Source organism: Bemisia tabaci, chromosome 2, assembly GCF_918797505.1.
Source record: "Bemisia tabaci chromosome 2, PGI_BMITA_v3".
In the NCBI taxonomy this organism is placed as follows: Eukaryota; Metazoa; Arthropoda; class Insecta; order Hemiptera; family Aleyrodidae; genus Bemisia; species Bemisia tabaci.
The window spans coordinates 52,662,469-52,679,729 of NC_092794.1; the positions used below are offsets into that span (position 1 = coordinate 52,662,469).

General features: G+C 42.1%; 1 protein-coding gene across 2 annotated transcripts in view; it reads right to left on the reverse strand.

Annotated features, from left to right (window-relative positions):
* The window catches only part of ss (aryl hydrocarbon receptor spineless), a 162,956-nt gene that overhangs the window by 20,377 nt on the left and 125,318 nt on the right, over nucleotides 1-17,261 (reverse strand). For both annotated transcript variants that reach the window (XM_019048165.2, XM_019048081.2), the window contains exon 4: nucleotides 12,252-12,341. In XM_019048165.2, coding sequence (XP_018903710.2) covers nucleotides 12,252-12,341 — 90 coding nt within the window. The remainder of the gene's footprint in view (nucleotides 1-12,251; nucleotides 12,342-17,261) is intronic.

Here is a 17,261-nt window from a genome sequence, read left to right on the forward strand (position 1 = left end):
AAACACAGTTTCTGTCCCGGACACATGTTGGAGCTCCATTGAGGCAGTGAATATCTTCGGTTGAATGAGTTTCCGCGGGTTCTGGAGCCGGGGTTGGGGTCAGGGTCGGAACAGGCCCGGGGGGCGGGGGTAAGGGTGAGCGGGGGGTGAGAGGGGGGTGATCTCGCGGAGGAAAACGGGCAGGGGCGCTGGGCACGGAACACTGCGCGGCCCCGGCACCATGCCGGCCGCCAGTATTTTGTTTCGCCCTGTCATAACAGTCACCGGGTTCAATTGAACGAGTCGTTCCCAAGAAACGAACAACTCCAGGTTTAGGATGAGCCATGAAAAGGTAGTATTCTTGCGTATCCGAGGGCTCATCTGGAGATGTAGTTGGTCCCTTTTTGAAACGGGCCGGTCAATTGGCTCCGATCGGGCGGCGCCGATAAACTCGGTAGTTTTACGCCTGCATTCTCATTAGACGTGTCTGCTCGATGAAGACGTTATCGGTCGGTGACGTCGCCCGGCGCCATTAACATGCCGAGTTTATACGGCTTTAATTATCATAACCGCTCCGGTCAGCGCCGTCCCCGTCCGTGTGCCTTATCCGTCCCTACTCTCAAGAATCGCGTAACTCAAGAAAAACCCTATGCGCAGGTACCTCTGCCGTGCTATGGAAAAACGCCGTATGAACATCCAGATGTTGCCAAATTTTATTCTGTATGTTATACATTCATTTTTGAGGAAATTGTGAATGAAATTCTATGTGAGATTAGAGGAAAAATATCATAAATTTTCTTTGAAAATTCGTATTTTGTCAGAGGAAATTTGGCAACGCCTAAAGTCTCATAAGGCGTTTTTCCTTAGTAGGATCAGCTTGGTCCTGATGCCTGGTTTTGGGCTGGTTCGTTGGTCGTGGTTTGAAGAATCCCGTAACTCAACTGGGACCTCTAGTACAGATATGACCCTGCTCCCTGGAAACTATGGAACCAGTTCGTTCATAAGTTGAGCAACATTTCTAAAAGTACAGGGTTGAAATTGAGAAATCACAAGGCAATGAGTGGGGTAGAAAAGTTCAACCTGGTATTGTAGGACTAAAACTGACCTATAACCTTCAATTTTTCATACTCACAATAATCTGAAACTAGCTCTACTCGAAACTGTGAATATTCCAAGTCACTGAGCAAGTACCTTTTATCGTGCTCTGGAACCTTCGATTTTCAATCGATCGTTCGATAATCGACCATATACGCGGATCCAATGAGGGGGGGGGCGTAGAGGGCGGACGCCCATACCGTTCGCCCAAAAAAGGATGAAGAAAAAGGGGAAAAGAAAGAAAGGAGAAAGGGACGGACGAAGAAAAACGAAGAACGCTCACATTTGGTGAGTATTCATGACAAAATTGGCTCAAACTGAATGTTAGATTCTTTAAAATTTCGAAAATTTTCTGGATCCCCCCTCCACCTCCGCATTTTATTCAATTTATTTGCCTTTTATTCCTTTCTATTGAGTTTGTTAGAAATCTAGTCATCTATAAACGAATGTTTTCATTACAGAGATTTATTATCCGTAGACCTACAGGGATTTTTTTGGCACATCCATGCTCCAGGCTTTTCAAATTTTCAGGGATTCAGGCCGAGTAGAACCTGCATCTCCTCAGTTCTGTGAGAATTTGACGCAACCACCGAGATTCGAACCCAGGACCAATTGAACCACCGCATTCGAAGAGCTAGAATCCGTGTATGTTATCGACGTGGTGGTGAAACATTGAGCCACCGCATGTATCCTTTGAATGAATCAGACCATAGTGGCGAGGAGTGAATGATCGATTATCGATATTTCCCTATTTGAGGCTATGTTAAAAAATCGATTACTAAGATGTTCATTGCGAACACCCTTTCTATCGATCCTTTTCCATAAGTCTAAATGACAGATCGATCGATAGATCGCAAAGCACGCCACGCCACCGAATCAGAGCCCCGATGCGAGCATTCCGCAAATACATATTTTCACCAGGTGAGACTTGGGCATCATTAGCGTTGCCTCCTCCAAGTTCTGTTGCGTTTCAATTTAATTCACATGTGATTAGGTGACGGTCTGATTCGACATGCTACGGAGCGGATCGCGGGACTCATGAATCGTCGATCCTCTGACGTAAGGGCGTATCTCTGTTCCCACGTGGGCCGCGGAAAACATGGAGTTATACGGCGGACAGGGCTCACGTGGAAATCGGGATACGATCTATTACGTCAGAGGAACGACGGAGTGCCTGAGTGCACTTCCCGATATTAACACATCTCCCACTTTACGCAATTTTGTGTCAGGTGCAAAATGACGTAACAGCGCCGCGAGGTTGTGAAATGCAGGAATTTAAAATTGTCTCTGGAAAATCGGTCTTGTATAAACAGCAGCTTAGGATAAAAAGATAATATTTGCTACGGTAAATCACCCGAAGATGGGTAGTAATAAATGCACGGGCAAACTCTACAATTTATGTCTTGTCTGACCAATCTGCATGAAGAAGTTGAATTGACCTATAGAGTTTTCCACCTAAAATAATGTACTGCGGAAAGGACACTCTCTGATGATGCAAGTTACCAGATGAGTCACTCTGCGCGTAAACTGAGTGGCCAGTCTGCGGGCTGGCTGATCAAAAGTATGAAACTATGCAAGCAGATCGACTGTTAATTTTTAAAGCAATTTGGACGCTAACTACCACGAATGTCCACCACTGACCGATTTCTAACTAAAATTTCGCTAAATTTAAATTTCCTGACAGGTTTCGAGTAGGCAACCTATTCGAAGATACGAGAGACATAATCCGGTCTCGTTTTTTTCTTTTCCCCCGATTTTAAAAGACACCGCACAAGCAGCATAATACGGAGCATTGCGAGTTCACGCCTCGCGCCATCGCGCCTTCAATTTTGCGTATGCAACACGGACATCCATCAGGTACGAATAGTTGTATCTCTGCGCCGTCATCAGCGCGCTTTCTCTTCCTAGCTTAATTTCAATATTGTGCTAGTTTCCATTTGTCTTATTTGGAGTGGATCTTCAAAGGCTATGGGTTTAGGACATTTTGACGACGATTTATTGTCCGGGCTCCGCGCACCCTTTTTATCCAGTAGTTTACTCCCACACATAAAATAAGCAACGGTGACTTGGTCCAAGCGTTATATTTTAGTCGGTATGTAAAATTACATTGAAAATATGGAAATGAGAAATTGAGAGAAGGAGGTGTTGTTATGGTTGCTCATTTTCTAAATGAAATGTTATTACTTTCTCCTTTTGAATCATCTCTTTAAATTGTCATTGGTAAATATTTGGTTTTATTTCTATCCTTAAAATATTCTATGTACACTGTACCTCATATATGTATAGGAACTTTTTTTTTATTTTTTAAATTTTTTCTTTACAAAATTATTACTTTATTTTGAAAACATTTATACTTTTAAAACGTGACAAATATTTGTAAAACATTTTCCAAGAGACATTAATCTCAATAAGCCGCAGTTGTGCCGACAGAAACTGCAAAAATGAATAGTGGAGGAAAAAAAACCAAGAAGCACGCAATCTTTAGTTTTAATCCATTTGTACATCGATCTTTTAGTGTCAAATACGTCAAAGTTTGAGCGTTTGGTTGCGCGTACACCTCGCTGCAGCGCAATAAAAGCACAAAATGTAAAAGAAAAAATTTAAGTGCTTTGGAAATCATAAAATTTGATACGGAACCACCAATATTTAAAAAAGACACATTATACTATTATTCTCCTTTGATGAATTAAAACATATTTTTTCCCATCAATTTATATGAGAATAATCAATGCAGAGTGTGCAAACAATTCAAAATCATGGGTTAAAAAACGCTGACTATGCTAGTATAAATATTAAAGCCTAACAGAGCGGAGCGGCGTGCTGCCAGCGCGAGAGGCTCACTGGCGCCTACAAACCTAAGTGGATACTTCACGCATTGCGCAATGTTTGAAGTATCCACTTAGGTTTGTAGGCGCCAAAGCGCGTTTCGCGCCTACAGCAATGCGTGAAGTATCCACTTAGGTTTGTAGGCGCCAGCTGGCCGCCCGCCCGCCGTGCGGCGGCGCTTGAAGCAACTATTTCACAACAGAGATGTTGTTTGATCTCATATTTCACTCCATCATCTTGCATTTGATGAACGAATTTGACAGTATGACTCGGGCTTTGGTTTTGGTAGTAGAGTACTGTATAAAACAAGTGGTAATGGATTATATTTATATTAAATTAATTGATTAAATTAATTATAATTACTGTAAAAAAGGATTGAGAAGTAAATAAGGATAAAACTATTCAATTCAATATGAAATAAACTACTTATAAATCGCCCGTCATTCTTAAATAAGTTAAGACAAGTCTTAACAAAGTAAAATTATAGAAAATTGTTGTTCGATATAGTTTACTAACAGGCATATAAAATTTATTCCGTATATTTTTAGATACGATGCGAATTTTCAGCCCTCTTGACAAATAGCAAGATTTTTCAGCGATTTTCATACCGAGACTCAACTTTTATTTTCTAACGGCTGAACAGGATAGTCAAGTCCATCAGCATCACTCCACTGTGTCACGTTTCACATTAGTTCTGTTGTCACCGGCAGGAAATAGGAAACTTTTGTGTCGGTAAATTGAAAGTTTTCCTCGAACAACAAAACGAATAGAGCACATTTTAACGCAATTTCAGAGAAGAAACCCGAGATTCTCATTAGTTATGGAGATCAATTCTAAGAGGATACAAAGGGCCCGTACAATAAATAAAGGAGAAGTAAGACATTGCCAGCCAATATATTCGGACGATATGGTTTTTGAAATTAAGCCTTCCAATCAATGGACTGTGAAATTTCCTGAAGTCCTGATTATTTCCGAAGAAACGCCGGCATCGTATAAACGCATCACTTATACGTGAACGGCCACCGACGATATGACTATTAAAACAACAAAAGTTTATGACATATAGACGTATACAAAATTGGTTGGATAGCAATAAAATCACGGAGTCAACCTGCTAATGAAATATTCGACAGGCGAGAGAGGAGAGATTCGGTCGTCGTATGAATGAGGTTGTGATCTGTGGAGATGGCTCAAAATACTGGAGAACCAGAGGGCTGTTGTCACATCTACGGGAAAATTGGACAATCTTATAGCTTTGCACAGAGACAAGAGACTCTTCACTGGCCTCTTGGCGGCAGGTGGAAGCTTTTACTTTCGGGGATTCAATATATCCTTATGGACAATAATTGTAAGGGGGCAGCAGTCATCACCATTTTTTCGGCTATTGACCCACATACTAGGTGAATGATGAGCTTCCGGTGACGTCATGAGCCAAACAAGTTTCCCAAACTATGGTTTGTTTGCAAAACGAAACTCCAAGGTGAAGTGCGCAAGGGTCGGGTGGAACTACTCCTCTCACGAAATGTTCACCTGTGCCGCAGTATCATTTTTGAAGCGAGAAGCTTTTAAAAAACGCATATTCCTCACGCAGATCGTAAAGTTAGGAGTATATTTTAGACTTTCCCAATGCGCTCATTGTGATTATGAGCCATATTTTGTAAGAAACAACTCTCCTTTTTGTTTTAGCTAAATTCACAAAAGGCAAATTGCAGCATGAGTAGTCTGCGAGCTGATTATTGATTTTGATAGACAAAGATGATATGTAGAGTATAACTCTATCCTATTGGTTGAAGTGGGCGGTTCTTACTGACTAAGGAAGAAAATAGTGGACTAACTATAGGGTGTCTCTTGGGTTCCCGTTAGCTAGTCTATTACCTACTTTCCATGTATGTCTATTGCACCCACTCGCTTCTATTGATAGGAACCCTTCGTGCCCTTTTTGTCTTCTTTGTCTATATAGCTATGTCTAGCAATTTCAATAATCGCTCCTATACTATGGGTACCATGGACCTCCTTGTCGAATTTTGGATCCTGCACTGAAAGAAAAAAGTTACGGCTAAATAGACATACCGTCCGTTCCGAGTTCAAAGGTCGAGAGTTTCGGGTGCTGGAGTCGTAGCTCCGACTGCTACGACTCCAGCACCCGGAACTTTTGGTCTGTGAGCCCGGAAAGTGAACGGTTTGTCTATATAGCCCTAACCTTTTTCTTTTAGTGAAGGATCCAAAATTCGACAAGGAGGTCCATGGTGTCCATAGTATAGGAGCGATTATTGAAATTGCTAGACATAGCTATATGGACAAAGAAGACAAAAAGGGTACGTAGGGTTCCTATTGATAGAAGCTAGTGGGTGCAATAGACATACATAGGAGGTAGGTCCTATACCCGAACTATCCCGAGGATCCTATACCCGGAACTTTCGGTCTGTGAGCTCGGAATGTGGACGGTGGTAAGTACGGCTTCCACAGCCGGAAATTTTCTTCAGTGTTGAGCTAAGTTCCCTTTCCCTGCGGTCAGTCCCATTGGACTGAGAATGAGCTCTCAAGTGTGAGTCGGCAACATCGGAGAAAACTACCGAGATCCAGGTAAGATGTACGACGAAGCCGTTGTTATTGAGATATCTGGACGGACACGGGCTGGACGGTACGAGCCATTAGACATGGCTAACGAGGTTGCTGCCAGAACTCGGATGCAACCACTTGCCGGCCGCGCCGCGCCGCGCCATCGCCAATAAATCCTACACAATCAACACAAGCTATGGCCTATGAGCTGATGGCTCGCTTTTCCTAAATCATCCTCCGAGCTTGAACCCGAGCCACCTCCGACGAGAACAGAACATTCTTCATTTTCCTTCCACTCTCTCCCCCGTCGCCCGCTGATTTATTTGTAGAGGACAAGAAAGGAGACCAAATGGACCACTGGACAAGCTGGGATTTTCACGGGGATAAACTGCTGTGACCAGGAAAGTGTCCTTTGTCGCGAAGAAAATGAAGGATGAACAAGATGAACATTTTGAAAGCGAGGATTTCAAGACCAACTTATTAATGAGAGCTTCGCAATGGGTCATTAAACTTTAAGGGAAAAAAGTGTTAGGAGTTACTTTTTCGCGCATTTTTAATATGCGCATCGTGTTCTAAGCGTCATTTGCCTACGGAAGAATGTATCAGCGAGTCAAATTCGTTCATGGTTTAGCGACCTATTGAGGGCCAAAAGGACTAGACACCTAAGTGCATTAAAAAATATAAAAAAAATTAAATAATTAATTATTTCAACTAAAAGTAGTCTTAAAATATATTCCATGAGAAATTCACTACCAAAGTCCTGTTTTTAAGCGTAAATAAATGTGAGTTTAAACAATCTTCCTGCCATTACGTCCCATGTACACTCATGTTCTAGGTAATTTTTCTCCGCATACACGAACGAAATTTGACTCGATGCGAAGTTAGATGTCATTTAGAATCTCTTCTGCAGTAAACACACTTCAACTCAATGAGCTGAGATACTTCAGTTGATGTAGATCATGTTCGATACCAATCAAAGTTCATCCGATAATTGGACTTAAACTTTGATTTGTTAAACCGCACCGTCCGTTCGCGGAACTGAGTTTTCGGTTCTGTAAATCGAGGAAAGCGGTTTGCTTGGCGGAGGGCTCAATCTTCTGAACCAAAACTGCCTGCTGAATTTAGCAGTTTATGAAACTGAGGTGTTTTTCCTCCATGTAAACCCTCCAACAACTTGCCGTTGACCTCAATTCAACTCCGCAGCGCAACTCGGTAAAACGTTTCGAAATATTACTCACCAGAAGAGGATCCAATCAGAAGCCTCAGGCATTGAGGGAAAAGCATGAAAAATGTTTCACGTTAATGTAGCAAATATTCAGTGCCTACATGAGTAATTATTATGCCGCCGGCATTCGTAACCAAAACTTGGCAAACGTGCGGATTCACGATTTTAATTAAAGCCGTTACGTAGCTCTTCGTTCAGTTTCCTTCCTTTTTCCCCTCTTTTTCCGTACTTATGATGTTTGCATTTTGGAGCACACGCAAAGTCTGAAATTCGACCAAAAAACTGTGCGTGAAATGGTGACAGCGTTTAATTAAATGTTGACAGACCGTTCTGTCACGCTTCTAGACCGCAGTGATGAGGTCGGTAGGGGATTTTTTTATGGGGTAGGTACGTTGTGATGGAGTAGATTGGAATGAAGGAAGGGGTTAAGAATCTTTAAGGTGTTATATCGACCTGGCACAACTTGACGTAAAACTGAAAACGCCGATGGTTCAGAAGTATGAAAAGGAGAAGAGAGGGAGAAGTATAGTCCTTTTTCCAAATATTCTAGGTTCTTCAAAAACCAAAACAAAGAGCCACAATTTTTGGGTCTTACAGCCTCCATGCGCGCAAGTTAAGTGGCGATATAACGACACGTCTATACTCTCTCTATGAAGGTACTCTCCACTCATAGAGAGAAAAAAAGAGGTGGTCGCATCTCGAGGATTGTTTACCCCGTGACGTAGGCTGGGACAGTAGGGCGTCGATATTCCAACAAAATCCGGAATCCGAAGTATGAAAAACTGACCATCACGTCCATTTTTTTTTGGTGCTTAAATCAACTTAAAGTATAATTTCACACGCTCTCTATAGAATGACTTTTTTCCACAGACGACACCATTTCCAAGAAAATCGATAATAAAAACCGTCTGTACCGACCTGCGTCGTCGATGAAATCCAATATTCCCGAAATGCGACCAACTCCTTTTTTCCTCCATGCTCTTGCTCTATACTAACCCACTCCCCTTCCATTCATGAGGCTGGGGAAGAGACGCAAAATCTTATGTTTGGAAGCGTTCGTAATGAAAATGTCGGCATTTTCTCCCCCTCTTGTACCGCTTCTGTGACGTACCCTTTCAACAAAAAAAAAAAAATGGCGTAATGCTTTCCTCGACCCCCTCCCGTCCCCTTGGAGCGTTACGTAATAAATGAGCGGCCCCTTTGCGTGAGAGACAATTTACCCCGGCGACGGGCGGCCTCGTGATGGCCGATCGGACGATGAAGGAAGGTTCATGTGCCGAATCACTCATCGCGATTTCCCGATCCAGCTCATTGGGTCAGGAGGCTAATTCCGTTACTTCACCGGCGCGACACGTTCGAAAATCTCGGGGGTCGGCACGCACGGCGGAGTTCATTGAGACGAATCGGTGCGTGGGCGGCGGCGGCGGTGGCGGGGCGAGGGGCGGGGGTGCAAGCGTGACGTGACGGCGGTGGCCAATCGCGAGCTAGCGTGATGCGGAGTTTTCGTGTCCACCTGGACAGTGTGAACGGTTAAATGGTGCAAGACATGACATAGCGGGAGCCGACGGAATCATCTCCGGGGCGACCTTGACATTGCGGCGATCGTTTCATGACACCCTCGGAGGCCTGCGGAAACAAGAGCCGGATCGGGGATCGGGAAGAGGTGAGGACACGAACTAACCCGGTTATTGACACCGGGCTCAAGACCCGGGAACACGCAGCCCCGCGCTACGTAGGCAACCCCCCGAGCTGCGTCTTCGCTCATGCTGCATTGCAGTTAGCGCCCTCGCATGCGGACTCCTGGTTCGCATGTAGTTCCGCAACTGTAATTCTCACGCCTGTTGGCATTAGAGTCCCTATATACTGAGAGTCAAGACAATGTGAATCCATTTCTGATTGGTTACCGTATTTTAGGCCTCCACAGTGTCACAAACGGGAATGATGACGGGAATTATAATCTGGAATGGACCGAGGAATCACGGGTTCGACAAGGAAGAAACGGAGTGAGAGAAGGAACGAAGAGAGGAATTTGAGAATGGGCCGATCAAAGATTACGAAAAACGTTCAATTTGTGTAATCTTTATTCCCGTTTGTGACTCCATGAGGGGGTGTTGTCTTGACTCTCAGTATAAAGGGACTCTAGTTGACATCGCCTCTTTTACTTCTGAGACAGAGACAGTACTGGATGCCTCAGAATGGACCAGTTGCGCTGGTCACAGAATCGTTCTTTGACATTCAATTCTTGTGGATAGGCTAAAAATAATAGGATCTGTCCAAACCGCGACTTTTTTTGCTCAGTATTAACCGAAATATTGCCCTTTGAATAGTCGGGTTTTAACGTCATCCGCCGCGGTAGTGACACCCTTGGTTTCTTCCACCTTGGTTTTATCAGTCAGGGAAACACACATTTGCACCGGTTACTCTATGTGAAACTCGGATGAAGGCGGAAGAAACCAAGTGTGTCACTACTGTTGTGGATGACGTCAAAAACCCAACTTTTCAAAGGGCGATATCATTTAATCAAGTGAGGCTAAAGCTAGTTATAAAGACCACTCTAATTTCCGACTAATCGACGAGGAATTTGTTGAGAATAAGATTCGCCAAATGATGACTGACGAACAGCAGGGTGCATACTTTGCAAGGCAAGGTTTGCTGGATTGATGTGTGTTCCTGAATATTTTTATTGATTCGTGCGTATAACTGCACGAGATGTTTATGCTAGCTAATAATAAACAAAAAAAATTGAGAAAAACGCTTCCCTGACGATTTCCGGAATCAAGGAGGGATTAAAACGCTTATGAGACAATAATTATTGAGAGCGTGAGAGGTAGATATAATCATTGTATTTGGAACTGAAAGTGATTCTGACATAAAAAGCAATGACGTCATAACGTAATGACTAGCAAAGCCCACAGCTGTGCCGCAGACAGATTTTTTTCCCTCGGGCAGCTGAGGAGGAAACATACAGGTCACAGGTGGTTGCGTCTCGTACCCTCTTGACGTCATGACGTTACATCGAGCACAATCCAGGTACATTAAAGCTTGCGCCCTTTGTGCGTCACGAGTCTCTAAAATGGTGGCTCCAATCGAAATGCCTCCTACAACCTACAATCGGGAAGTCAGATATCGAGTGGCGAGGCGTGAATGATCGATTGTCGATATTTCTCCCATTTGAAGCTATGGTAAAGAATCGATTATCGAAGTGTTTGTTGCGAACACCCGGATTCTCGATCCTTTTCCATAGGTTTAAACGACGGATCAAGCGATACATCGAAAAGAACACCACGTCGCTGCTTGTGTCTGTAAGCGCTTTGGCAGGTTGGAAGGCGAAGCGGTCTGCAGGCCGATTATTGAAACTGATAGACAAAGCTATAGAAAAAGACGACAAAAGGGATTTGGAGGGATCCTATTGGTGGAAGCGGGAGGTGGCAATGGACATAAGAGGAAGGTAATGGACTGACTAACGGCAACCCACCAAAGACCTGACAGTAAGTTAGTCCATCAGTTTCTTCCTTAGTCTGTAGGAACCAACCATGTCAACCAATAGGATCGCTCTATACTCCCTATGTCTTCTTTGTCTATCGCTTTGTCCACCAATTTCAATAATTGCCCCGCAGCGGGGCGATTATTGAATTGCTATCGACTGTATGTCGCCGCTTTGTCGTGTCGCGCCATCGACTAAGCATATGCTTAGTCGATGGCGCGACACGACAAAGCAGCGATATAGAGTCGATATCATTTCAATAATCGCCCCGCAGGGGGCCTAATCCACTAATCTATGAAAACAAACGTCTCCAAGAGATCCCGATTTGTCGGCAGAGCTAAACAACAGTCTCCGTTCCGTGTAATTGACGATAAAAAGGTAATATAAATTCTTGTACAGTATCGATAGGGTGCTCATGAACACCTTGCGACTTTTTGAAAATAATTTCGACAGTTGGGAAATAAAAGCTGAGATATTTTTTTTCCGAACTAGAGACTGACGCGATTTTTGCTTACGAGAATTGAGAATTAAAGCTTCAAGCCAAATTTTGCAGATTTTAATCAAAGTAAAGTCCAGTAGAGGGACATTGAGGCCGAAGTGATTCAATTTACTCCATGGAACTTCCTATTATTTGCAAAACATATATTTGTAAGATGTTAGGCTCGCATTCTAGCTCCATTCGCCAGGAAGTTTCAGACGGCGGAAGCAATGCCACAAAGACGGTAGCGGTAACCAGAAATACGCATGCTTCATAATCGGATACCACTATTCCTGCTCGTGGGAGCGCATTTTGCCTACCTAATCAAATGAAGGCGAATCCATTTGCATTTTTTATAGATATCTCTGTTACTGCTCAAGAAAGTATGATATGGCCTCCTCATCACATGAGCAGAGTTTAACAGGCAGGAACCAAGAGATAATAAAAATCGAACCGAGAGACCAAGTTTAAACCCGAGAACTTGATGATTACCTTTGAAATGTCATCATTTTACCTGTAAAATTTGACCCCTCATGTGTGGGGAAAATGTGGCACTCCTATTAAGTTCTAAAATTGGTCTGAAACTGAATTTTGTTGATTCTTACCTGGTGAAAACCGAGATAACTTTCAATACTATGGGTTGCGAAGAAGACCTCGCCTTCGCATGTAAGAATAACCAGGAACCCGTTCAGTGCCTGAAACATAAATTAAAAGGGCGATTAAGGCTGAGAATCAACATGAATAAGTCAAGTAAGTATTTAAATTAAATATTACGATGCAATATAGACTTCAGATAATTTATACCACTGGATTTCCCGATCGCCCATAGAATATTCTCAATGGTCAAAATTGTAAATACAAATACCTCCGATGATATCAAAATTGAGATTTTTTTCTTGCAGAGTACATTTTTGTACGGATGCGAATGGAATTTAGGCTGTGTTTATAGCCGTTCCTTCAATAACTTTCCTTAGTCGGGTTCCATGTATGATTTAAATTTTGATGAAGGAACGTTTAAGGAGATTCTCAATGAAACATGATTGAAAATATCGTTTTTACGCACTTTGAGTCAACAGAAACATTCAACAAAGTGACCTGAGAAATAGATTCTTAGATCAGATTCCATGATTTTGACAAATTTTAAGGTAAGCATGGACTTATCTCAAAGTTTTGAGGGCCGGCAATATTTTTCCCCTGGTAAGTATTTTACATTTTTTTGCAGGGACAAATAACTGCTTAAAAGGGTCTTTTTCCAAAATTTCTTTGAATTCTACTCAAAGCTCAAAACAAAAAAAACAAAAAATTGTCTCCGTCATGATGTTGCGTTAATAGCAATAAGAGGGCCGTCCTTTAAACATATCCTTTCTTTAAGAGGTCCTATTTAATTTACATTGTAATTGCGGGAGGTTAAAAGAAGCCCTCAAAATAGCATCATAAGAAGGACTACTTCGAGTAAAATTCACCGGTATAACTTTGGAAATGGATCCTTGCAAGGGGGTGCAATGATTTGCCACAGCAAAAAGTTCAAAATACAGATGGAAAAATTTTATGGTTTTGACAAACTTTGAGGAAGGTGCGAGCCTACCTTTAAATTTACAAAACTCGCAGTGTGTTCTTTTTTGTTTTTCGTAATTTTTGTAGTCGTAAATCATTTAAATACCTTGGAAGAACCGATTCCCAAAGTTACATACCGGTGAATTTCTTTAGAGGTGGGCAAAAATTGTCCTTTCTATGATGCTTTGGAAGGCTTCCATAAATATCCCTCGATCACAATGAGCCATAGAGAAAAAAAAGGAGGTGTTTGTATCTTGAAAATTATTTACGCCGTGACGTAGATCGGTACAACATGGCGGCGATATTTCAGCAAAAGCCAGAATTCGAAGTTTGAATAAAGGTTCACAACGTCTGATTTTTTTGCTTAAATCAACTCATGATATAATTTCAATCACTATATATAGAATTATTTTTTTCCATAAACTACACCATTTTCAAGAAAATCGATGAAAAAAATCGTCCTTACCGACCTACGTCATAAAAAAAATCCAAGATGCCCGAAATGCAAACACCTTCTTTTTTTCTCTATGACAATGAGCACTAAATGGGGTCCTTTATGGAAAGGAATTGTTTAAGGAACCACGACTCTAATGAGAGATTTTCTTGCGGGCACTCCTGCTAACAAACCTGAAAGTTCAGGTTTCATAACTTTCATTTTGTGAACGCTGCAAGTTGTGCACACAAAAGGCCTCCAACCCCTGTAAAGATTTCGGGGAGGCGAGGTGACAGAAGCATATCGAATCGGCGGGTCAGAGGGGGAAGGGTGAACTAATGTATGCAGGAAGAAAATGTCGCATTGAGGGGAATCACGGCGCACGCTCTGCTCGGGCATCCCCATTGGTTGCCCGAGCGGAGAATCGACTTTTCAACCCCCAGGAAATGAAAACAAGGGTGGCGACGCCATTACAAAACAGGGAAACGACACGCTACTTAAGCGCTAAACCAACTGGATTTCTACTCGACCCTTTACCTCTGCCCTGCGGCATATGAATCAATGCACGGTTTTATATCCGGAAAATTTTCCAGGATAGTCGCCTCGATGAATACAGATTTATTAAACTTTTTTACCGTACGTGAGAGGAAGTTTCCCAAAGTTCTAAATTAACTAGATTTCTTTATGGCCTTTTAGCCGTTATTTTGAGTTCATGATGAGTTTTTGCTCGGCTGCACAAGTTTTTCAACGTAGTTCCACCGCCGCGCCGCAGCTACGAGGTCTGTTAGATTAGAAACCGGATTTTGGTCATAACTAGCCCACAATGCGTCCGAATTAAGTTTTTTTGAGCTTTCCTGATAGCTGAAAATATACTTAAGAACGCTACATTCACAGATTTTGTTTATTTTGATTAGTGATTATTCTGCGTCATCTTGAATACGAGTAAGTCAGGTGCGTTTTGCGATTTTCATCATGCGATCACTGATCGAGCAAAGATTAAACATTAAAGGTTTTAAACTCGGTATACCTTGTACCGAAACTTTTGGTATATGCTAAGTAAAGTTTACCATGATCATTGTATGAGATGTTCCCACTGTTTTGAATGCGTTAAACTATTCAAAACTGGTCAGGAGTTCGTCAAAGATGAGGAGCATGGGAATCGACCCTCAACGGCAACTGACATTTGTCACGTGGAAGAAGTGCGGGCAAAAGTGCTTGAAAACGGTCGTTTCGAGCTTGTTGAACAGAGTAAAATTTCTAAAGGCCCTGTACATACAATTTTGATAGAATATGTAGACATGCATCGAGTTTCAGGTACACTTGCCCCTTGATTGTTGTCCGTTGAACGAAAATCCAACCAAATGTCAATTTCCCTTTAGCTACTTGAACGTTCTAACAATGATCCTACATTTTTGGATAGGATAATTTTCGGTGACAATACTTTAGTGTACGACTACGATATGGAGACGAAATTCCAATCGTCCTCGTGGGTTGTAAAATGTAGTGCAAGACTGAAAAAAGAGAGACAAGTTCGGTCAAACATAAAAATCGCAAAACACCCTTGAGGTTGCCTTACTTCAAGCCACATACCGAGGAAGCTAATTAGAATTCTTCAAATTTGTGAACGTAGCGTTCTTAAATATATTTGCAGCTATCAGAAAAGCTCAAGAAAACGTAATTTGGACGCATTGTGGGCTAGTTATGACCAAAATCCGGTTTCTAATCTAACAGACCTCGTAAAATTGAATTGCGATTAGCAGTTGGAAACCAACGTAAAAATACAGTATTTTCAAAATCATGCATCTTCTTCTTTGCTTTGAAAATTCTGAACACATGCACAGAAATGGCATTTCGACGGTGTAAGTCGGCAATCACACATGTCTCGGTTTGCGACATCGCAGATTTCCTGTCATACTTTATTCTGTAAATGGAAAACTACTCAACGTCAATTCTTTAAAAGTGCCGTTATTTTTCTTCTCTGTGCGACGAAAATTCTGCAAAAACTCGAAGGAATGATGTCAATTTGTTCCCCTGTAAAAATTTGACATAGAGGCGGAGATTTTCAGACAACGCAAACGAGATATGTGATTGCGGACTCACGCCGTCAATTATTTACACAATCGTTTTCCTCCAACATTAAACATTTTTCTGGAGAAAAGCAAAACATATTTGATAATCTAGACATTTTTTTTTTTCAGATAAAAGCAAAGATGCCTGCTTTTTAACAATCCTGTAATCACGCCAGGTTCATTTCTGCTGAATACGATTTAATTTGGCCACAGTCTCAGAAAATTTTGGTGTTTGTCCTGGTCGGTGTTCACGAGATAACTTTGATGTTCTACAAGGGGTCAATTTCAAAGCTCCTGTCGCTGACGAATCAACGCAAAGGACATTTTTTCTGCACATCCTTTACTTATCACATCACGGTAAAGAGAATGGGTTGTTGGATGGACATTTCCAATTAATTCTGGTACTAGCCCAACTTGTGTTGCGGTGCCACCATAATCAATTGGAAACATCCATATCATCCAACAAATTAGAGTAGTGCCACAATTATTTTAGGGGATAGCCCTAGTCACTTTTTTCCGTGATGCCAGTGAGTCGCTTTAGCAAAATGTTTATGATAACTTTTTTTTTATTCTATTTTTTATTTTTGCAGGTTTAATAGCTTATACCTCTTCTCAGAGGTATACAGCCAACTATAGACAGAGATTTACTGTCCTTAGACAACATGGCGATAGGGACATCCATGCTCCAGGCTTTTCAAATTTTCAGGGATTAAGGCCGAGTAGAACCTGCTCCTGCTTCACTCGTCATTGTGTTAGCTTTAGTTCTCAAACATCTAAGCACAGGGTTTGCGTTTGTCTCGCGGTCCATTGATCTAGATAGAAATTTGTCGCCACTCAAAGGAAGTCATTTAAACGAAGAGGTCTCGCTCCCGGTAGCACATGAGGTGTCCCTCGTAAGTGATTTCCCTGGACTCGCTCACTTCAAGTGATTAATTAAGACGCTTCGCAGATAGTTCGCACGCATCCCGACTCGGAGTTAGAGAATCGGAAGTTACCGGGAAGCACGGCAGCGGCAGGAATAATTAATTCGAAATCAAGGATTTTTCACCCCCGCAATTCCCCGCCCCCACCCTATCCGTTCAGTGAGGTTTCATCGCATCCGATCGCACATATACCAAATCCTTAACCTTTGCTATGCTTAAATGGACGCATTTCCGCCAAACGGAACTAAATGAATTAAGACATGAGCCATGAGACCCATAAGAATATGTGCATAACAGGGCTCACGTCATAATGCAAATAGTTCCGTTTGAAAGAAATACGTCCATACAGCAAAAATGCCGCAGCAATCGGACTTGGCCACATTTCTTCCGATAAATCGCTAATTTCCTACAAGCTTGCGAGCAGGTAAAAACATTTCAGAGAATCATAGTTTTAATGCGTTCATTCGATCTGAAAAAATTTGAGGAAAAATGTGACGAGGTCAGGCAAAATATGCAGTGATGTGAAAACTCTAATTGTTAAGCGCAGCGAAAAAATCTAATGATGATTGACTCTTAGAATAGCGTGGAATATGCCCTCCATTACGGCCTCGACTTTGAGAGCTTTTTTTGAGCTTT